Source organism: Pan paniscus, chromosome Y (assembly GCF_029289425.2).
Source record: "Pan paniscus chromosome Y, NHGRI_mPanPan1-v2.0_pri, whole genome shotgun sequence".
In the NCBI taxonomy this organism is placed as follows: Eukaryota; Metazoa; Chordata; class Mammalia; order Primates; family Hominidae; genus Pan; species Pan paniscus.
Genome location: NC_073273.2, coordinates 39,061,143 through 39,085,156, shown reverse-complemented (window position 1 = coordinate 39,085,156; position 24,014 = coordinate 39,061,143). Strand labels below are relative to the sequence as shown.

At 35.4% G+C, this 24,014-nt stretch overlaps 1 protein-coding gene across 24 annotated transcripts in view; it reads left to right on the top strand.

Moving 5' to 3' along the window:
* UTY (ubiquitously transcribed tetratricopeptide repeat containing, Y-linked) overlaps positions 1-24,014 on the top strand; it is a 254,423-nt gene that overhangs the window by 106,147 nt on the left and 124,262 nt on the right. For 6 of the 24 annotated variants that reach the window (XM_063602062.1, XM_063602066.1, XM_063602065.1 and 3 more), the window contains exons 9-16: positions 10,220-10,313; positions 13,158-13,284; positions 19,010-19,108; positions 19,548-19,767; positions 20,312-20,446; positions 20,919-21,074; positions 21,569-21,661; positions 23,541-23,636. In XM_063602062.1, the coding sequence (XP_063458132.1) occupies positions 10,220-10,313; positions 13,158-13,284; positions 19,010-19,108; positions 19,548-19,767; positions 20,312-20,446; positions 20,919-21,074; positions 21,569-21,661; positions 23,541-23,636 (1,020 nt within the window). The remainder of the gene's footprint in view (positions 1-10,219; positions 10,314-13,157; positions 13,285-19,009; positions 19,109-19,547; positions 19,768-20,311; positions 20,447-20,918; positions 21,075-21,568; positions 21,662-23,540; positions 23,637-24,014) is intronic. The other 18 variants (XM_055106957.2, XM_055106955.2, XM_055106954.2 and 15 more) reach the window with 6 other exon arrangements.

Here is a 24,014-nt window from a genome sequence, read left to right as displayed (position 1 = left end):
TGGTTCCTTCTGAGGATAGTGCTCGGGGGTGTTTGCTCTGGCCAGTCCTTACTCCCTGCATTGGTCTGTCATTTTCCTCCATTTTGGGTTTGTTGACTTGTGCTGTGACCCCCACTTCTCTGATGAATCTAAAAAGAGCTGTTGATCTTTCAGCTTGTTTGGATTTTTACTTTGCTAGGATGGAGTGATGACTTCCAGCTTCTTAAATGCCAAATTGGAAACCAGAAATCTTTATTTTTTGAAAGAAGCAACTCTGTTGCTTCTTTACATGTGCATTATGTTTTGTTTGACATTTTAAATATTTTAAGATATCAGTTCTAGAAGACAGTTTCTTCCCTCTCCTCAGAATTTGATTTTATTACTGTAGTCCACATTTGGTTTTTAAATGACTGTTTAAATTATGTTTCCAGAGTCTGTATTTGCCAGGCAAGATGTCAGACCCCAGCATGGGGTTGGTAAATTCATTTTACGCTGATCCTCCCCGCCTCGGCCTCCCAAAGTGCTGGGGATTACAGGTGTGAGCCACCACACCCAGCCACATTTTTGTCTTTAAAAATTATTATTAAGTCCAGGCCTGGTGGGGCGCCGTGGCTCACGTTTGTAATCCCAGCAATTTGGGAGCACAAGGTTGGCAAATTACTTGAAGCCAGGAGTTGAAGATTAGCCCAGCCAACATGGCCAAACACCCTGTCTCTACAAAAAATTAACTGGGCCTGCTGGCACGCACCTGTAGTCCCAGCTGCTCAGGAGGCTGAAAGATGAGACTTGCTTGAAAAAAAAAATTTTTTTTTGAGACAGAGTCTGCTTTGTTGCCCAGGCTGAAGTGCAATGGTGTGATCTTGGCTCACTGCAACCTCTCCCTCCCAGATTCAAGTGATTCTGCTGCCTCAGCCTCCCAAGCAGCTGGGACTACAGGTGTGTGACACCATACCTGGCTAACTTTTGTACTTTTAGTAGAGACAGGGTTTTGCCATGTTGGCCAGGCTGGTCTCAAACTCCTGAACTCAAGTGATCCATCTGCCGTGGCTTTTCAAAGTGCTGGGATTATAGGCATGAGCCACTGCACCTGGCCAAAAAAAATTATAAATATTATTTGCCATTTTTCTATTCTCATACTTTCATTCTGCGTTAAATTTGAAACTTATTGTTTGTAAATGGCATACAGTGAGTTTTTTTCTTTTTTTTTAAACCCATGGTTGTCTTTACATACTGCATTGAGGAAGATTATTGACCTGTTTGGGATTATGTGATTTATCTTCTAAAATTTCATATTGACATATCAGTTGGATGTTTGAAAATATCTATATAATTTTCTTTAGTTTCTCTGGTTGTTTACAATATGCACATGCGACATCTAGTGTCGACATTTTGCTACTTCAGTTGAAATGTAGACATCCCTTATATCTATTTCCTTGCCTTTTTACCTTCCCCACTTTAAAAATAAGTCTGTTATACCAGATACTTCTTAAAAAATAACCATGCATGGTTTTATAAACTTATATGTTGAAATCTTATTTTGAGTACACGTGTCTGCTCTTTTTTTTTGTTTCAGATTCTCTAAGATTCCTTTTTATCATTTCTTTTTGAAGAACTCGATTTTTATCATACTTTTTGTGGTAGGTTGGCTACCAACAAATTTCTTTATCTGAGAATGTCTTTCTTTTTCTTTGTTCCTGACATACATTTTTACCAGATATAATTTATGTTGAAAAGTCTTTTCTTTCAGCAGTTGACTAATACACGATTTCCTTTCTTGTTTGTGGTTTCAGGTGGGAAATTCATATTTGCCATAGATATTTTTGGATTTATCCCGTGAAGCTTTGTTCAGCCTTTTTTGTTTTTTGTTTTTTGAGATAGAGTCACCCTCTTCTCGCCCAGGCTGGAGTACAATGGCTCAATCTCGGCTCACTGCAACCTCCACCTCCCCGGTTCTAGCAATTCTCCTGACTCAGCCTCCTGAGTAGCTGAGATTACAGGTGCCCGCCACCAAGCCTGGCTGATTTTTGTATTTTTAGCAGAGACAGGGTTTCACCATCTTGGCCAGCTGGTCTTAAACTCCTGACCTCATGTGATCCACCCACCTCAGCCTCCCAAAGTGCTGGGATTACAGACGTGAGCCACCACATCCAGCCTGCTCAGCCTTTTGAATAGGTTTATGTCTGTTGACAATTTGTGACATTTAACCATAATTTTAACATTTACTCTTTTTGTCACATGTGCTTCATATTTATGAATGCTTATGTTGTAAATGCTTGATATTTCATTATTGGTCCATAGGTCTTCGTTTTATGTATATATTTAATCTGATTTTTTTTGTTGTTGTGCAAATGTAAATTATGTTGCCAAGTCCTCAAGTTCATTGTAACAGAAGACTATGTTCTCTTTTCATTTCTGCTGTGCTACTGAGCTGTTCAGTGAGTTTTGTTTTAGCATCTTTAAATTTTATAATTCAATTTCTTTCATTTTAAACTTGTATTTCTTTGCTGAGATCTTTGTCATTTTCGTTTGTTTCAAGGGAATTTGAAGTGATTATTGAAGCATTTTTCTGATGTAGATTCTGTCTGTACTCTTCCAGACTGTGGTTCTAAACAAAATTCGTTTGTAAGAGATTGGTGGTTCTACATTATTCTGTTTGTTTATTTAGTGTTCCTTCAGGCTCTCACTCTAATGGTGCTGTTTCACGGGAAGAGGATGCTTTCCACAGCCACATTGACTGGTGCCTCTTTGTGTTGGGGAAGGTAGTCTCAGCATTACGGGGATGAAAGGACACTTAGAAAAGGACTTTTGAATATGCCATTTATTAAAAGGGATCCACTAGGTTCTTTTACTTTTTTGGGTGCTCTACTGTTTGTATTTTCAGTGATGGGAATGAGCCTGGCATGCTGTTCTTTTAGGTGGGAGGTCCTAATACTGTTACTACATTGGCCTAGACCCAGAATGCCTAGCTAGTTTACACTTCCAATTCTGGTTTTCTAAGCTGTCTTTTGGTTGTGTCTCAAGTGACTTCCAGGGCTTGTCTAGTCAACTGATTTTGACAGTGTTCTCTATGTATAATACAGTGATGATAGCATTGTGCTTCCAAAAAATGATAATGAGCAGTTGGACATTTATGCAGAAAAAATGTGGATCTCTACCTCACACTGTACACAAAATGGAATTCAAAATGGATCACAAGTATACAAATATATAAGAAGTTGTCTTTATTATTAGTTTTTAGATATAACACTTTGTACCATCCTTGTGAAAAAAATACTCATATTTGATAATTAGCATTAAAATCTTTTGCTCTCAGAAACACTGTTAAAAGATTGAAAAGATGAGCCATAGACTGGGAGAAAATATGTAAAAATCACATATTGAATAAAGGGCTTTATAGAATGATACAAGAAACTTGTAAAACCCAACAGTAGTAATAATAATAAAATATTTAAAATGGTGAAAATATATGAAGAGAAAGACATTGAAGAAGATACTCAGATTGCACATAAACATGAAAAGATGTTACTAGGTAAATTCATGTTAAAACAAAAAATAAGTTAGTACTATTAGCATACAACTGTTAGAAAGTCTAAATTTTTAAGAGCCTAACAATATTATGTCTGGTAAGTTACACAGTAACATAAATAAATAATCCATTGCTTTTGGTAACGCAAATTGAAACAGTCATTTTGAAAGACAGTTTCTTATAATACTAAATACAGACTTTACGTATTACTCAAGTCCTTCTGCACGTTTTCCAAACTGACTTGAAAGTCTATTTCCTAACAAAAATCTGTGTATGAATGCTTATTCCTAACTGCTGCATAATGGAAACTACCAAGATACATTTCACTAGGTGAGTGTGTAAAACTGTGCTAATACATACTATTTAATATTACTAAATATTGCAAAGGAATGAACTATGAATTCACGTACCAACAAAATTGAATCTTAAATACACATTGTTAAGTTAAAGAAGCCATTACAAAAAGACATCATACTTTGTTAATCTATTTATTTGCCATTTTGTAAAAACTGTAAGGATAGTAATGAGATCAGGTGTTTTCAGGGAGTTTAGAGAGGGGTGATAATTAGATGAAGCCCCCAGGCTATGTTAGAATAATCAAATCATTTTGCATGCTGCTCTATTGTTGGATATATGACATTATCTTGGATACATTAGCTTACTTATTTAAGACAAGCAACTGACTTTAGAGCCTAAAGAATGAACCTTAAATGTATATAAAATTTAAAAAAATAATGTGAGGTCAGGAAATTCCAGAATGGAACATAGACTGTATCCAAATAAATTTTGTTATAAATGTATCACATCATCTCTTTGAAGAGAGTAATGGGAGAAATCTACTGATCTTTGGAAATGAAACTACATTTAAACAAAATAAAACAATCTTATGCCTAAGAATTGTGCTGTTAGTGGGAAAGTTGTTATGGGGATAAATTTTAGAAATTCAAAAACTATAACATACTGGCATTCTACAAATAAGACAGTGAAATAAGAAATAGAAAATAACAGAAAAATAGAGGAGGAGAAAAAGAAATGAGAAGATGAAATAGGAAAATAAGAAATTCTGCAAATAAGAAAACGAATGGTATTCTTGGGAGCAGTTTATTCCCTGTTGAGGGTAGGAGTCTACAAATACGCCATTGGGGGATAGTAGAATGTACTATGGGAAATGGATTATATCTGGTGATATCAGTATGAACTCATGTTCGGATTAATGTATTTTTATATAGACAGCTATATATATATATCTGTATATCCTTGTTCTGTCAGCCAAGATGAACTGAAGCAGTGATGCCACACTATCAACAAGCACACTTACTGCCTGGATCTTTGTTACTAATACTATTCTCTAGTAAAAGGAACTAGTGCTCCTTGGAGAAGTGGCTGATTCTAGGACTGGTGCATAAGATGAGTCTTAAGTATTACTAACTCAAGAATTGCTTGGGGATATGGAGTGGGGGCACCATGTCATTTGGATGAAGATGTTTTTTAAATGTTTATGGTTATTCTTTATTTTAATATTTTCAGTGGATATATTTTTGTGGCTTAAAATAAATATAAAAAGCTAAAACAAAAGTTTTACTGTTTTCTCTGTCATAGTTCCCAAACCGCTTTGCTAATGAGAACACTTTTATGTACTAATTTCTCTAAAAATTTTCAGAATTTAGGGTATTGAGGATATAAGAATGTATTTTGTTTTGCTTTGTTTTAAAGACTAAGTGAAATAAGCTGGGCTGGGCACGGTGGCTCACACCTGTAATCCCAGCACTTTGGGAGGCCGAGGCGGGCGGATCATGAGGTTAAGAGATCAAGACCATCCTGGCCAACATGGTGAAACCCCATCTCTACTAAAAATACAAAAATTAGCTGGCGGTAGTGGCATGTGCCCTGTAATCCCAGCTACTCAGGAGGCTGAGGCAGGAGACTGTCTTGAACCCTGGAGGTGGAGGTTGCAATGAGCTCTCAAAAAATAAAAATAAAAAGCCAGGCAGAAAAGGACAAATGCTGTGATCTACCTATACGAAATATCCAGAATAGACAAATTTAAAGATCTAAAGTAAAGGTTACCAGGGGCTGCAGTCAGAAGAGAATGGGGAGTTAATAAAGTGACAGATTTTGTATTTCAAGTGGTGAAAAGGCTTTGAAAATAGTGATGATGGTTATACAACACTGTGAATGTACTTAAATGGTACACTTAAAAATAATAAAATGTGCTTTCAGAGGCTGAAGCAAGAGGATTGCTTGAGGCCAGGAGTTCGAGACCAGCCTGGGCTCAAATCTATGTATAGGTTTATGTATAAACCTTTTCATAAAGCAGCATGCTATACCGACTGTATTTCTTGTTTTTTGTTTGTTGGTTTGTTTTATAACTAGTGAAATAAACATCCCTTGACATTTACTATTTTTTTCTTCTTTTATCTTTAAGACGATAGGCACGTGCCACCATGCCCATCTAGTTTTTAAAACATTTTTGTAAAGATGGGGTCTTGTTATGTGGCACATGCAGGCCTCAAACTCCTGGCCTAAAGAAATCCTCTTGCCTCAACCTCCTAAGGCATATTTTATGTGCTTTTAAGTGTGCCATTTTAGTAGCATTAGGTACATTCACAGTATTGTGTAACTATTGCCACTGTTTGTTTCCATAACTTTTTTTATCATTCGTAATACAAAATCTGTACTTACTAAGTCTTCATTTTCTTCTGACTTCAGCTCGTGATATCCTTTGCTTTATGTCTTTGAATTTGTCTGTGTTGGGATACATCACACAAATGGATCATACAGTATTTATCTTTTTGTGTCTTGCTTATTTTACTTAGCTTTGAATCTTCAGGGTTCATTCACATTTTCACTTCATTATTTTTTGTGCCTGAACAATATTTTGTTATACTCATTCACATTTATATTTTTGCTTAGCAGTTCATCTGTAAATGAACGGCTGGATTATTTCCATATTTTGGCAATTGTGAATAATACTGCTATACACAGCGGTGTACAAGTATTTATCTGAGTCTTTGTTTTCATTTGGGTATGTATCTAGTGGAATTGCTGAGAAATATAATTTTGTTTAGTATTTTAAGGAACCACCAAGCTGTTTTGCACAGTATTTGTACCATTCTTAATGGCAATACACAAGGGTTCAAGTTTCTCCACGTCCTTCATCCTGGTGATTGTGAAGTGATATTTCATTATTGTTTGATTTAGAGTACCCTTAAACTAATGGTTTTGAGCATCCTTTCATGTGCTTATTGGCCACATGTATAGCTTCTTGGAGAAATGTCTATTCAAATCCTTTGCCCTTTTTTGAATTGGTTGTGAGGGGTTTGGTTGTCAAATTGTAGGAGTTCTAAATATATTCTGAATATTAATCCCATTGCCAGATACATGATTTGCATATATTTTCTCCCACTTTGCGGTTTTCACTATTTTGATAGTGTCCTTTGATGCACAGAAGTTTTAATTTTGGAGAAGTCGAGTTTTTCTTTTTGTTACCTATGTTTTTAGTGTCAGGTTTAAGACATCACTGTGAAATCCAAGATGTGAAGACATCATGCAATTTTTTTTAACAGTTTTACTATTCAAGCCTTACATTTAGGGCTTTGATTCATTTTCAGTTAATTTTTTATATGTAGTATAAAATAAGGACCAATTTTCATTATTTTCAATGTGGATATTGAATTTTTCAAGCACCATTTGTTTAGAACACTATTTTCCATTGACATGTTTTGGCACCTCTGGTGAAAATCAGTTTGCCATCTGTGTGGGCATTTTATTTCTGGGCTCTCTTTTATTGTTATACCAATACCGTATTGTTTCATTTACTATCATGTTTTAGTCTGTATGAACTTTGAATGTGCAAATTCTTCACTTTATTTTTTCAACAGTTATTTGGCTGTTTTTGGCCCTTTGCAATGTGAATTTTAGGATGAGTTTTTCATTTTCTGCAAATCAGTATGCAGTTTTCATAGGGATTGTTTTACATCCGTAAACTGCTTTGGAAAGTGCTGTCATTGCAAAAGTATCAGGAATTTCAGTTCATGAACACAGAATGTCTGTCGTTCATTTGTGTCTTTAATTTCTTTTTGCATTTTTTGTAGTTTTCAGTGTACAGATATTTCACTTTTGGTACATTTGTTCCTTCAAAATTTTTTTCTTTTTAATCCTGTTAATAGAATTGTTTTCTTAATTTTCTTTTCAAATTGTTAATTGCTATGGTTAGTGTACAGTAATCCTTCTCATCCCCATACCCCTACAACTTCTCCATCAGCTTTGCTTGTGGGAGACAATTTTAAGACTTTTCCTTAGGTTACCTGAAAACTCAAATAGTACTGGACACTATATAGATCATGGTTTTCAACCTGATAATCAAGATAGCAACTAAGTAAGAGACTTAGAAGCATGTACAGGGTGGGTACATATATATAATGCAGGTATGCTGGAAAAAGTGACGACTTAGTTCCCAGTGGCATGAATGTTGTGAGATTTGATAATGCTACTAAGAACAGCACATGGTTTACAACTTATAAATTGTTTTATTTCTGGATTTTTTTTATTTACTATTTTTGGACTTCATTTGCATGTGGGTAACCGAAACCACGGAAAGTGAAACTGCAGATAAGGAGGGACTAAAGTACAACTAATTTTTGAATGTTGATTTTGAATCTGGCAACTTTGCTGTGTGTGCATGTGTGTGTTTGTGTGTGTGTGGTTTTTGTGTATGCTTAATAATTTTTTAATAGATCATATCATCTCAGGAAAATGAGCTTACTTGCTTTTCTGACTTGAATGCATTTTATTTCTTGTCTAATTGCTTAGCTAGAACTTCATTACTAAGTTGAGTAGAAATGTGATTTTGGTTTCCTTTGTAGTTCTTGATATTACGGGGAAAGCTGTCAGTGTTTTCACTGACATTTTTGGAGGGCTTATCACATATGGCCTTTCTTACATTGAAGAATCTCCCTTCCATTTATAATTTTTGAGGTTTGGGTTTTTGTATTGTTGTGTTTTGGAGACAGGCTCTCATTCTGTCACTCGGCTGAAGTGCAGTGACTCAATCTTGGCTCCCTGCAGCCTCCACCTCCCAGGTTCAAGCACTTCTCCTTCCTAACCCTCCTGAGTAGCTGAGATTACAGGATTACAGGTGTGCGACACTATGCCCGGTTAATTTTTATACTTTTTTGTAGAGATGGGGTCTCACCATGTTGGTCAGGCTGGTCTTGAACTCCTGGGCTGAAGCGATCCACCCACCTCGGCCTTTCAAAGTGCTGGGATGGCAGACATATGCCACCTCGCCAAGCCAATTTTTTCTGTTTAATCATGAAAAAGTGATGCATTTTCTCATGCCCTCTGCCCCTGCTTTTTTGCATTGAGATGGTTAGCCATTTTTAATTGTAATTTTTTGCAGTTAAAATATTTTGAATGTTTTACTCTGTATTTTCTTTCCTTCTGATACTCCCCAGTGATCTCTAGTGCCCTATTTGAAAATGTGTTTTTTATGAATTTAAGTGCTTATATTTTACTTCATTTTTCATTACTTGTGACTTTTGCTTTCACCTGGTTTTGGTCAGTTTTGCTATTTGCATGTGTGTGTGAGAGAAAGAGAGAGAGAAAAATAGTGTTGTTTACCTCTCACTGTTTTCTCTGTCAGTTTTGGTTACATTTATTTTCAGTCCCAGTTTACACAGCATTGATTTAGTAATATTGCTCTGCTAATTTGTTACAATCATTAGTAGCTCTTTAAATGGCACTCTATCATTTTGTTATTTTATTTTTAAAATGTTAAAGCTGCTTAGGCAGCTGAGATTATAAGTACAAGCCACTTTCTTACTGCATTGTTTAGCATGGTTTTGCTACGTATATTTCAGATTCAATATTTATTGGTTTTATTTTAGTTTGGAGGAGTTGAGTTTAACTTTATAACTGTAACAATAATAGGTTTTAGTTGTATTAGTACTTTGTGAGGTAGAGCTGTGCAAATGGTTTTACTTAGAAAATTGCTTATAACCTTAAATATTACAAACAGTTACTTTATATCTATGGAAAATGTAATGTCTTTAAAATTATAAATATTTCTAAAGAGTATTTTCCAGAACTGTATATTTTAAATTTTGAATTTAAATTTTAAGCACTTTTTTGATTCTGTACTTTTTGCTAAGAGCAGTAGTTTGTAAAGAATAGTGGTACTTGATCTATTAACAAATTACTGTTCTCTTTGAAAGTATTTCTAGGCTAATATTGCATTTTCTGATAGAATACTCCTGTAGCTTTATGAATGTTACTTAAATGAAGTTAGAGGTTGCAGTTTTTTTGTGGCATTTAAGATACAGATTTTTTTTAAATGTTGGAATATTTGGTTACACCTTGTTATATTTAATGTTAGTTTTTTTGCTGTAATCTGAAACATGGCTGGCCTGGGCAAAATAAATATTCAGTTAAAATATTAGCACTTTTTACTTTGTTACTTTTTTATGGTACTAGAAACTTCTTAAACATTATTAGTATGTAAATCTTCATTGCTAGCTATTTTAATAATATTGTAATATTACTTTATTTTTTATTATCACATTTATAATCTTTAATATTCATCATTATGTATTGATTTATTATTTGATACTTATAAGTTAGGTATGGCCATGTATATATTGTTAAAATCAAGAGTATTTTTATTTTAATATTTATCTATTTTTCTCTAAATATTCTTTTTCCTTTGCTCTTTAGAGGAAGTATCATTCTGCAAAGGAAGCATATGAACAACTTTTGCAGACAGAAAACCTTCCTGCACAAGTAAAAGCAACTGTATTGCAACAGTTAGGTACATGAAAACTTTTATTATACATTACATTAATTTGAAGAGATTTTCCTTTTGAGGTTCAATTTTTTTCCCTCTGCTTAGACATTTGTTTTCATTTAGAAGTCTATGGGTTAAGACTAAATGTGACATTTAATTATTACATCTTATTTTGAGGTAAAATTTTAAATAAATAATTTTATTACAGTAGTTCCCTGTTTTCCCGGAGTTATATGTTCCATGATACTCTGGAAGCTTCCGATAGTTCCATACCCTGTATTTTATTATGTTTTTCTAATCTTGTAGCTAAGATGACTACTAAGTGACTACTGTCTGGGTAGCATAGACAGTGTGGATACACTAGACAGAGAGTAGGAGTAGCTGTAGTAGTTTGAGTTTTCATCATGCTACCCAGAGTGGCATGCAATTTAAAACTTATATTTTATTTCTGAGATTTTTCCATTAAATATTTTTTGGCACTGGGAGACTGAAACCATAGAAAGCAAAAATGAAGGTAATGGGGGACTACTGTATAAATGTTTTCTAAGTGTATTTTCATTGTTGATAAACATAGTATCAAGCACACTCCTTCTCACCATCTGTATAAAGATAGTGCTTAGTGCTGGCCAGGTCCCAGCACTGTCGGGGTCCAGCATGGTCAGATCACTTACGGTCAGGAGTTTGAGACCAGCCTGACCAACATGGTGAAACCGCCTCTCTACTAAAATACAAAAATTAGCCAGGCGTGGTGGCTTCCATTTGTAATCCCAGCTACATGGGGGGCTGAGGCAGGAGAATCACCTAAACCCAGGAGGCAGAGGCTGCAGTCAGCCGAGATTGCGCCACTGCACTCCAGCCTGGGAAACAGAACGAGACTGTCTCAGAACAAACAAACAGAAAAAAAACAAGGCCGGGCGCAGTGGCTCATGCCTGTAATCCCAGCACTTTGGGAGCCAAGGCGGGCGGATCACGAGGTCAGGATATGGAGACTGTCCTGTCTAACACGGCGAAACCCCATCTCTAGTAAAAAAAAACAAAAAATAGCCAGGCATTGTGGCGGGCGCCTGTAGTCCCAGCTACTCGGGAGGCTGAGGCAGGAGACTGGCGTGAACCCGGGAGGCGGAGCTTGCAGTGAGCCGAGATCGCGCCACTGCACTCCAGCCTGGGCGACAGAGCGAGACTCCGTCTCAAAAAAAAAAAAAAAGATAGTGCTTACTGCAGCTAGTATTGGATTCTGGACTTCCCCTACTGCTTGACGACAGGATGAGGTTTGAGTTAAGTAAATTAGATTAAGATTATCACACAGCTGGTAAGTGGATACTAAACTTGCTTTATAGTTGTATTGATACATGATCAATGGAAACATTTCACCTAAAATTATATAGAACATCTTAGTGGGTTTTCTTGTCAAAAATCTGTTACATTCTCATATTGAAGATAAGGTAATCTAGTGTTTGAAAGTAGTATAAAATAATATGTTATCATATAGAATATAGCAAGTCCCCTCCCTAGTAATTAATTTCGTTGCTTATTTATCTTGATTGTATTTGCTATTTGGGTTAATGTTTGTTGGTAGTCCTTCAGTACAGTTATTTTTTGGCTTTGGTCTAAGCAAATAAAATCCTAACTTTTACTCAAGTTGGTGGTAATATAAATTTTTTTTCTGTCACTGTTTTATCCACAATTTCAAAAGCAATTGGGCAGAGTTTTGCTTAGATGCTTTTGGAAAGCTAATTTTATACACTTGAATTAAGTCACAGCTGACAGACTGTTTTTGATTTGATTTGAGCATTTAGCAATTAGATTTCAATTGTTTATTTAGCTGTAGTTCATAATCTATTTATTAAACGAAAATCTGCGGCACACACTGTGTACCACTCTTAGGGCTCGTTGAACCTAGTTTTCATTTTGCTTTTTCCATATAGCCTAGAAGTTTTGTTGTGATTGTTTATCTAATGCTGTGACATTAATAATGTTATTATTATAAATAAATAATGTCAGTAATGTACGAGGCCTTTTGTAAGTTGTTTAAAGTGTTACTTTGTATTATTTTGAGATTTTATAAAGGATTATATTTTAGGTAAAAGTCCGAAAGCAGCTATTAAAAAGAATATAAATGGGTGTGGTGGCTCATGCCTGTAATCCCAGTACATTGTTGAGAGGCTGAGGTGTTCAGATAACTTGAGGCCAGGAGTTTGTGACCAGCCTACCCAACATGGTGAAATGCCGTCACTAATAAAAATGCAAAAATTAGCCAGGCATGGTGTCCCATTCCTGTAATCCCAACTACTTGAGGGGCTGAGACAGAAAAATCTCTTGAACCTAGGATGCAGAGATTGTAGTGAACTGAGGTTGTGCCACTCCACTCCATCCTGGGCGATAGAGCGAGACTCCATCTCAACAACAACAGCAGAAGGAATGTAAATGAATTATCTTTGATTACATGAGCATTTTTTTATTCTTTGGATGTAAGCATGGGGTTGAAAGTTGTTTTTGAAATTCTCTCACTGCATGGTAACCTTTAAAGGACAGTAAATTTATCAATTTTATACTTAAAATTTATAACTTGCATTTTTTTCCAAACTAAATTTATAAAAGAGAATTTGATTTGTCATCTCCATGTCAATCCAGTTCCTAAAATCATTTAGTTATCTGTGTGTGCTTTAAGATCCCTTTTTAGCTTTGATTGTATCATTTTGTGTGAAATAAACTTCTCTAAACTTTGTTTGGTAGTTTTAAATTTTGGGAAAATGTGATCTAAGTTACATGAATAAATTACTGAAAAAGTAATTCGCTGTTTCCTGCATGATTTTCTTGAAACTGAAGAAGTAGAATGATGGGTAAATGCTTATAACTTCTTAATTATAGGTTGGATGCATCATAATATGGATCTAGTAGGAGACAAAGCCACAAAGGAAAGCTATGCTATTCCGTATCTCCAAAAGTCTTTGGAGGCAGATCCTAATTCTGGCCAATCGTGGTATTTTCTTGGAAGGTGAGATGAAACACTCGTGCTATCTAGAGTTTATTTGTAATGTAAAATCATTTGTAGATTTTATAAAATGTAATCTGAGAAGTGAAATTTTAAAAATAAACTCCCGGCTGGGCGCGGTGGCTCACACCTGTAATCCCAGCACTTTGGGAGGCCGAGGCGGGCGGATCACAAGGTCAGGAGATCGAGGCCATCCTGGCTAACATGGTAAAACTCCATCTCTACTAAAAATACAAACAATTAGCCGGGCGTGTTGGTGGGTGCCTATTCAGGAGGCTGAGGCAGGAGAATGGCATGAGCCCGGAGGCAGAGGTTGCAGTGAGCTGAGATCGTGCCCTTGCACTCCAGCCTAGGTGACAGAGCAAGACTCTGTCTCAAAATTAATTAATTAATTAATTAATTAGTTCCCAATTAGTCTTTCAGTTGTCTGTGTAGCTGTAGTTATTAATCTAATTATTAAACAAAATCTATGGTATCCACTGTATACTACTCCTATAGCTCTTCAAACCTACATTTTATTTTGCTTTTCCCATATAAACTTGAAGTTTTGTTGTGGTTATTTACTGCTGTTATAATCGTAATTTAATTAAAATTAAGATATAATTACATTTTTATTACAATATAATTAATGTTTAAAATATAATTTAAATATCCCCCTAATTAAAATAATTATATTTTTTATTTCACATTAAAATATAATTATATTATGTGCTTAGAAAATAAAAAGTTCCTAGGAGGTAAAAATAGATAGCTTTGAATTTAGTTGCTCTTATTGAGGTACTCTTCTTTTACTTACTACATTTTGTTTTCATGTTTTTCTTTTCTTTTCTTTTTTTTGAGACACAGTCTTGCTGTGTTGCCCAGGCTGGAATGCAGTGGCATGATCTCGGCTCACTGGAACTTCTGCCTCCCGGGCTTAAGTGATTCTTGTGCCTCAGCCTCCTGAGTAGCTAGGACTACAGGGGTGTGCCACCACGCCCGGATGATTTTTGTGTTTAGTAGAGTTGTGATATCACCATCACATTTTCTTAATCTGAGTAGAGTTATTGCTAGCTTTTAAAGAGTCTTAAAAGGGTTTTAAAGGGTACCATCACATAATAATCACGAATAGTTTTCAATTTAGTATTTAAATTGTATTTCCTTTGATATCTAGCATTTTAAAAAATATTCAACAAAACCCCAAGTTTTAATTTTATCTGTCAGTCATCAGTAGAAATTTGCTGTTTATAATCTTGGCTGGTGATTTTGTATATTAATATGGAAATATTTTTATTAATCATAGCTCTCAAATTACAGTGCTAGTGGAAATTCTAGAGGAAATGCATAAGTTATTATTGTTCGTTATGGTAGGAACATAAAAAATTTTTGGTAACCCAGACATTTTTTCTCCATATTTTTCTTACTTTGAATGTTGATTGTCTGAATTATACCTACTGGTATAATATTTATGTGTCTGATAGAATACATATTTGTACATGTACGTGTTTTTTTAAATCACTAGATTGTAATTTAGTGTGTTGCAAAGATCAATGGATTGAAGACTCAGAAACCTGGGTTTTAAATCCTGGCTTTGCTGTTAACTGTGGAATCATTGATAGTCCATTTAAAACTGCTTGAGGCCAGGTATAGTGGTTCATGCCTGTAATCCCAGCACTTTGGGAGGCCAAGGTGGACGGATCATTTGATGAAACCTCATCTCTACTAAAACTACAAAAATTAGGTGTGTGTGGTGAGCAGGCGACTATAATCCCAGCTGCTCTGGAGACTGAGGCAGGAGAATCTCTTGAACACAGGAGACAGAGGCCGCAGTGAGCCAAAATCATGTCACTACACTTCAAACTAGGAGATAGAGACTCCATCTCAAAAATTTAAAAAAAAATAAACTACTTGACATCTCAATTTTTCTTAACTCTTGAGAGGATTCAATTATAACTGTCAGGCACCTTTTCAAAACAAGGTTATATCTTAATTTAATTGCTCTGATTTGCTTCAGTGGTAAATTTTGGTTGTTTTTTTTTTTACATAGGGTAGCTCATTTTGTGTAACTTTGACATGCAGACATGTTCAAATTTAGTTTTTCTGTTAACTTTGGGTACAATTTTTTTTTTTTTGAAAGGAAAGCGTATTTATATTAAAGGGAGATTATTGTTAGGATTATTCCTTATTAAAAATATTGGTCTTCTGTTAATGATAAATAATAAAAATGAAGTTAATGCTTTGTGGTAAAGTTTTTGTAATGGAGAACTCTAGGGTTTATAAAATATTTGACCTTGGGTTGCTTGTAATACAAAACTTGAGAGTTCCAAACTTTGACTTGATCCACCACTCAAGTTCAGGAGAAGCTGAATCTTTTTTATATCTGCATTGCACAACAAAGTGTTTTGAGCAACCTGGCTTTATTACTCAATGGAATAGTTTTGTTACTAAATAGAGCAAGTGAACTAAGTAGCATTTAGGCTTAGAGCTGGCACTGTTATATACTGTTAGCTTTTGCCTTAATACAGTAACATTAAAAGAGGTTAATTACCAAACGGAGCAGGTGTAAACATTGGTCTGTGGCATTAAGTTTTATTATATTTGAGCAGTTCTTTTTACTATAAATAGAAAGACTGTGAACCAGGACATTTTTTGCTTTTTTTTTTCAAGAATAAGATTCGTTGCATGTTTTGTTATAGTACTGGAATATCTCATTATTGTAAAGGATAGTTGTTATTGTTTACTTCTTGTAGCATTTTATAAGATAATGTAATGAAAGATGCTTAAAATTACAGTTTCAGGCTCATGTCTATAATCCTAGCACTTTGGGAGGCCAAGGAGGCTGGAATGCTTGAATTCAGGAGTCAAATACCATCCTGGGCAAAATAGCGAAACCCTGTCTGTACCCAAAATACCAAAATTAGCTGGGTGTGGTGGTGCCCGCCTGTAGTCTCAGCTACTGGGAAGGCTGAGGTTGTGAGGAAGGAGGCTGGCTGCAGTGAGGTGTGATCATGCCACTACACACCAGCCTGGGTGACAAAGTGAGACCTGTCTCAAAAAAATAAAATGAAGGCCAGGTGCAGTAGCTCACACCTGTAATCCCAGCACTTAGGGAGGCCGAGGCGGGTGGATCATGAGGCCAGTAGTTGGAGACCAGCCTGGCCAATATGGTGAAACACTGTCTCTACTAAAAATACAAAAATTAGCTGGGCGTGGTGGTGCATGCCTGTAGTCCCAGCTGCTTGGGAGGCTGAGGCAGGAGAATCACCTGAACCCAGGGGCAGAGGTTACAGTGAGCTGAGATCTTGCCATTGCACTCCAGCCTGGGCAACAGAGTGAGACTCTATGTCAAAAAAAAAAAGGAAGTAAAATTAGTTTCAATAATATACTTTTATAGCTCTGTAAGGAAAGTAGTATTGACAAAGGGCTTTCCCTGAGTCATATGAATTTAAGGCATTGGGGTGTGGTTTGGTTTTAATGTTTTTAGCTAAAATTTTCACAGAAAACTTTGTTGACTTCTCAGATGAAGGTAATTAACCTGCTTTGGTTTCATGGAAAATTTTTTCTCTGCTTTTACCTTTTTCAGTCTCATCTACTGCCTTCTGATTTAATGCTTCTAATGTGATTTGTGCTGAAAAAATGATGTGTTAAAAGTTATACTTTAAAAGTTATTAAAGCTCTGCATAAGGACATTGGGTGTTAGTAAAACACATAGGCATCTGATAATTTGTCATTATTTAGGGCTGTGTTGAATATTTATTTAGCTTTTCAATTGGATTGTACATATCAAAGTGAAATGGGGATGTAGTAATACATTTGTAACGACACTGGTTATTGCCTCAGTTAAAATAGTCTCCTGGAGTCACAGAACTGTGTGTAATGTTAAATTTGGAAGAGATTAGGGGAATACCTTTGTTCACTCTTTCATTTTATAGATGTAGGAAGTAAGTCCAGAGGAATAAAATGTTTTCCTCAAGGTGACATGTAATTATTATCAGAGAAAGAGCTGCAACTCAAATATACCCTGTGCTTTTTGTATTACTCTAGATTACCACAGAGGAGCCTAGACATGTTGCATTAAAGGGAAAGTTTTTGGTGACTGGACTCAGACCTGTGTTTCGGTGCATTGGCTTTCTAGTTTGCACTTTTTGGAAATGGAATTGGAAAATGTTGGTCTGAGAAAATACTGCTTATTTCTTCCAGTATTAGCCAGATTTGTCTGATAATCTGAAATTGGTTTTAAGAAAATTTCTTTCTTTTCTATTCATATTCACATTCTTTCTGGTGTCTGTCGCTGTTACATTGTCGTTAAGTATCTTCTTATCAACAACTCCCCTCCCCCACAACAGTTTGTATGCATTCTCTAAATATCTCTGTTTCAGTTACTGGCATTTCTTGTATTTCCCAGCCCATTAATGACTCATTCTGTAGACATGTTTCTACACCTCCCTTACATGCATCCTGTGTTCTTAAATCACTCTCCCGTATGAGTAAATTCCAAATTAAAATCTCTGACTTTAAGTTAGCTTATAATTCGGTTCCACATCTGGTTGTTTTTACTGAACATTACCAAAGTCCTCACATCACATCTAAATTAGCATTTTTAAAAACCTTCTTCGTGGTGTTCTTTAGCAACTTTCCTGATTTGTGTGTGTGTGTGTTTTCTTTTGTTCATTTTTAAATGATAACTGCTGTTTTCCCAGTGAACCAGGCTTAAAACAATTGCCCCCCCAACCCCTACTCTCTAATCACATCATCAAGTCTTTATTAATCCTTAAGTTTGATTATTTTTCCCCATCTTTTTCTGTCTTGCCATTTCTGTTATTTCCCCATAGTTCTTTACCAGTGTCTAATATGGTTTTGTCTGTACACATTTATTTTCATTTTAATCATATCACTTGCCCTTTAAAATACATATCTCAAGTTGATAGCCTAGATTTAAAAATTTCCATTTGTAGGTTGAGTAATATTTGCACATATTTTTCAAACCTATATGAAATGCCTCTTCTTATGTTTTCTGTTTTAATCTGTGGTTCCCAGCTGTTTGGGGTACGTAAGTTAGAAGAGATTGAGTAATCAACCTATAGTACCTGTACCAGTAAAGATATTGTAGGGTTTTTGCTGTTTTGTATCATTTAATGTCATAATAAAGTGAAATTATACAGATGGCTTCTTGGTAACATATGCACACACATAGAATTCCTCCATCATAAAGAATATAAAGTTAAAAACTTTATATGTAGAGAATTACATGTTGATCATTTTTACAATAGATTTACTTTTTTAAACAAGTCACACAGATAACAAAGAATGATTGTTCTGAGTGTTACTAAGTGGAAGGGGACTATTAAATCCTAATATAAAAGTCATTATCAAAGGTACTTTTCTCTTTAGATTTAACTCTGTTCTTATAATGTAGGAAGCCTGCGTTCAAACTTGTGTAAATAGAGAGCTTTATGTTTAACCCTTAATATTATAGTATTGAAGAAATCTTCAATAGTTTCAGAAAAGTTTATTAATATAACATGTACTAGCTCTTTCAAGACAGTATTTAACAGCAAGTTACAATAGAGATTAAAATAAATCATATAATGTACATCGACAATGTAAAATCATAAAGTACATCAGTAATCATATTTACACACATACTCATATGCTTGCCCACTTTTTCTTCTTTGGAATACAGTTCATCTTTTTGGCAAATAAATTATTAATGGAATTGTATTTATTTATTTATATTTTTTCCTTTTAGGTGTTATTCAAGTATTGGGAAAGTTCAGGATGCCTTTATATCTTACAGGCAATCTATTGATAAATCAGAAGCAAGTGCAGATACATGGTGTTCAATAGGGTAAGGCTATGTATATAAAAGCAGTAGAAGCTCGCTTGATACACTGGATGATTGAAACATCTAATGTACTGTATAGTAATCTAAAATTAACTGGCTGGATGTAGTGGTTCATGCCTGTAATCCCAGCACTTTGGGAAGCTGAGCCTGGTTGATCTCTTGAGTCCGGGGTTTCAAGACCAGCCTGAGCAATATGGTAACACTCTATTTCCATGAAAAAATTTTAAAAAATAGCCAGGCCTGGTGGCATGTCCTATAGGCCCAGCTCAGGAGTCTGAGGTGGGAGGGTTGCTTGAGCTGGGGAGGTCAAGGGTATGGTGAGCCATGGAAACGCCTCTTCACTCCCGCCTGGGTGACAGTGTGAGACACTGTCTGAAAACAACAGAAAAATAAACGAACGAAAGTAACCAGTAGTTTTTGACAGCATTCTTTTTCTTTCCAGTGTGTTGTATCAGCAGCAAAATCAGCCTATGGATGCTTTACAGGCATATATTTGTGCTGTACAATTGGACCATGGGCATGCAGCAGCCTGGATGGACCTAGGTACTCTCTATGAATCCTGCAATCAGCCTCAAGATGCCATTAAATGCTACCTAAATGCAGCTAGAAGCAAACGTTGTAGTAATACCTCTACGCTTGCTGCAAGAATTAAATTTCTACAGGTAAAAATTTTAAATAGTATATTTTAAATGACACGTATATTCCTATAATAATTGGCAGGAGAAGGGTGGCTGGCAAGTTTGTCTATTTGTGTTTTGATGTTACCTTGTTTCCATATTTTGTAATATTTTGTGGTATTATTTTTCATTTAATTTTAAGTGAAATGCAGTATGTAAACTATGTTCTTTTGCACATTTACTTTATTGATGCATATTTACATTTTACATTACTATGCATGAACTTTTTCAGTGTGCTTATCTACATTTTTAAGTTTTCATAGCATTGTAGAGAAAATAACAAATGCCATTTTTCACTGTTGCTTAAAATTTCATGAGAAGATATCTGTGAGAACTGAAAAATAGAGCTTGTGTTTGTTCTGATTCTTAGAAGAATATTCTAGTTGCCCTCTTTATATTTAACATCTACCTAAAATCCCCAAATTTAGAATTTTTTTTTAAATACCTATAACCCTGAGGAAGATTTAGTGGACTTGCTCTTACTCAAGTAGGCTTGTGTTAAATTTGCTTTTTACATAATTTTTCCTAGGCTCAGTTGTGTAACCTTCCACAAAGTAGTCTACAGAATAAAACTAAATTACTTCCTAGTATTGAGGAGGCATGGAGCCTACCAATCCCCGCAGAGCTTACCTCCAGGCAGGGTGCCATGAACACAGCACAGCAGGTGAGAAGTTGGGTTATGTTCTGTAGGTGCCCAGCTTTAAGGGTTTTTTTTTTTTTTTCACTCTTTAGTAATCAAGTTTATTTCACTAAACGAAGGATTGACTTTAAAATAGAGAAATCTTTTTAATTAAAAAATAAAAATTTTTTAATTCCAAAGAGTTTTAGAAAATCAAAATAAAATTCCCTCTGATATGGGAAGGAATACGGGTGCCAGTTTAAACCTTTGTATATTCTCATAATTAGAAAGTAATTTCTTAAGTGACATTTCTATAGTTGTTTATTAAGTTTAAAAGATGAAACTTTTCTGAAGAAGACACACATTGCTCCCTTGATGATTCATTTGATTATAATTTTGAATAATTACCATCAATGATGTCCGCATAGTGTTGAAAAGTATATGAAGTTTTATAATTTGAAGGAGTGAATTAGGAATATGTAGAACCATATTTTTATCTTACTTCTGTGATCCTTAGGCTTATAGAGCTCATGATCCAAATACTGAACGTGTATTAAACCACAGTCAAACACCAATTTTACAGCAATCCTTGTCACTACACATGATTACTTCTAGCCAAGTAGAAGGCCTGTCCAGTCCTGCCAAGAAGAAAAGAACATCTAGTCCAACAAAGGTATATATACATTTTAGAGATATGGAAAATCCCAGTCAAAAATGAAACTAACTCTTCTGAAATTGTGCCTGGACTGTATTTTAAGCTTGTGGACATCAGAAAGTGAAGCAGTATTTCTATTCCATAATCTTTGCATCACATTAAATATAGAAGGTAGGGATAAGTTTGTGTTCATCACGTCATTTTATTCATTTCCTTGCTTTTACAATTTTAACACAGTTTTTACCATCACTTCTGACGATGAAATAAACTGAATGTTGGATAGTAGTAGACCACCTTTCTACCTCTTTGAGACGTAATTTAAATATGGTCCTTTTTTTCTAAATGTGTAAGTTTATGAATTAATTGTGCATTTTTAATAATTTTTAATGATTTAAAAGGATGTCATATATATACCTATTCCGATTCCTAGTCACTTGGTTCTCACTAGTCATAACTCTAAGTGTATGAAATTAAGCAAATATTCTTAATCTTTTACACTAAATTTTCCTTAGAATGGTTCTGATAACTGGAATGGTGGCCAGAGTCTTTCACATCATCCAGTACAGCAAGTTTATTCGTTGTGTTTGACACCACAGAAATTACAGGTATGAATTCTTTGACGATCTTTCCCCCAATTCGAAAGCAGTAGAAACAGTAAATGTTGTTTTTTAGGTATTAAGTGTCAAATTGAATGATGATTAACTAAATTAATATGAATATAATTAAAACGAGCCCACATTTTCCGGGATAATAGGAATCAGAATCCATTTTGTGAGAGGAGAGGAAACTTAGATGACATAAGGTGAAGGCACCTTCCAGTTTCTACCTCTAGCCACCTATTTTTAGTTTTTCATGCACAGGCAATGTTAACAGTTTTTTTCTAGAGATGTAAATTGTGCATGTACAAACAAATGTGTTTGTGTATTGTTTTTTTTTTTTTTGAGACAGTCTTGCTTTGTTGCCCAGGCTGGAAGGTTGTAGCATGATATCAGCTCACTGCAGTCTCCACTTCCTGGGTTCAGGCCATTCTCCTGCCTCAGCCTACCGAATACCTGCTACTATAGGCATGCGCCACCATGCCCAGCTAAATTTTTTGTATTTTTAGTAGAGACAGGATTTCACCATGTTGGTCAGGCTGGTCTTGAACTCCTGACCTCAAATGATCTGCCTATCTCAGTGTCCCAAAGTGCTCGGATTACAGGTGTGAGCCACTGCACCTGGCCAAGTCTCTCTTGTTGCTTTTTTTTTGGTTTGGTTTTGTCTTTTGTTTTTTTGAGATGGAGTTTCACTCTTGTTGCCCAGGTGTGATCTCCAAGTTTGTCTTTTCAAAATAGAATTTTTGTAAATTTGTAAATACTTTTACAAATATTTTAGGATCTTAGTTTTTTTGTTAAAGATGTATCTTGAGGATCTTTCTGTGTCTGTGTTTTGCTTCTCTATTCTTTGATTTATGATTGCATGGGTGGGGCAAATCTGTTATTTAAACAGATCTCAACTATTGGGCATTTACATGTTTTTCAGTAATTCTGTTACAAATAATGTTGCATTAAGCATTTTTATTATTAAATGTTTTAAGCTAAATAGCTTTGTCTTTGAACTTTTATTGCCCCATAATACATTTAACTAAAACCACACAAAACAGCTTTCCTCAGAATTTTAGATTTTACTGCCTTTTTCAGACTTTTTTTTTTTTTTTTTTTTTGGAGACAGAGTCACACTCTGTCGCCAGGCTGGAGTGCAGTGACATGTGATCTTGGTTCACTGCAGCCTCCGCCTCCTGAGTTCAAGGGATTCTCTTGCCTCATCCTCCGCAGTAGCTGGGATTACAGGCATGCTCAATTACACCCATCTAATTTTTGTATTTTTAGTAGAGATGGGGTTTCACCATGTTGGCCAGGATGGTCTCCATCTCCTGACCTCGTGATCTGCCCTCTTCGGCCTCCCTAAATGCTGGGATTACAGGTGTGAGGCACCACCCTTTCCACTTTTTCGGACTTCTTAAAGGATTTTGAGCTTGAGTAACATTGGTTAAGAATCACTATCGGGGCCGGGCGTGGTGGCTCACACCTGTAATCCCAGCACTTTGGGAGGCCAAGGCAGGAGGATCACAAGGTCAGGAGATTGAGAGCATCCTGGCTAACACGTTGAAACTCTGTCTCCACTAAAAATACAAAAAATTAGCCGGGCATGGTGGCACGTGCCTGTAGTCCCAGCTACTCAGAAGGCTGAGGCAGGAGAATGGCGTGATCCCAGGCGGCAGAGGTTGCAGTGAGCAGAGATTGCACCACTACACTCTAGCCTGGGCGACAGAGCGAGACTCCGTCTCAACAACAACAAAAAAGAATCACTATCTTAACATTCATTAGGAATCACTGTCTTTCATCCTGCAAAGGTTCTGTGTAGTCTTTTTAGTGAGGAGTTGCCTTATATTGTCTTAAATTTTAGATTAAACTTTGATTATATTAATCTCTTTTCTTTTTCTAGCACTTGGAACAACTGCGTGCAAATAGAGATAATTTAAATCCAGCACAGAAGCATCAGCTGGAACAGTTAGAAAGTCAGTTTGTCTTAATGCAGCAAGTATGTATAATATTTTTATTTTCTCTAAAATTTATTAACAGTTTGAGAATATTTCTTTACTACAGTATCATTTTAGAGGATATTAATGCTAATTTATAGTTTCTGTGTATATTTCATGGGATGTATATATCTGAGTTTTACATATGTGTTAGTAATGGACACATTTTTTAAAAAGGAAATATACTCAGATTAACTTAGATCCAAATGATTGATTTGAAGGATTTGACAAGAATGTAAATTGAATGGAAATTTGAAATCTTCTGTTTCATGAAGGAAAAATGGCCTGTAAGTTTTTGAATCATTATTTATAATCTTTAGCAGCTTTATTTTGCCCTTGAGCTGTTAATAAAGGCCGATTTCTTTACATACTGAAACACC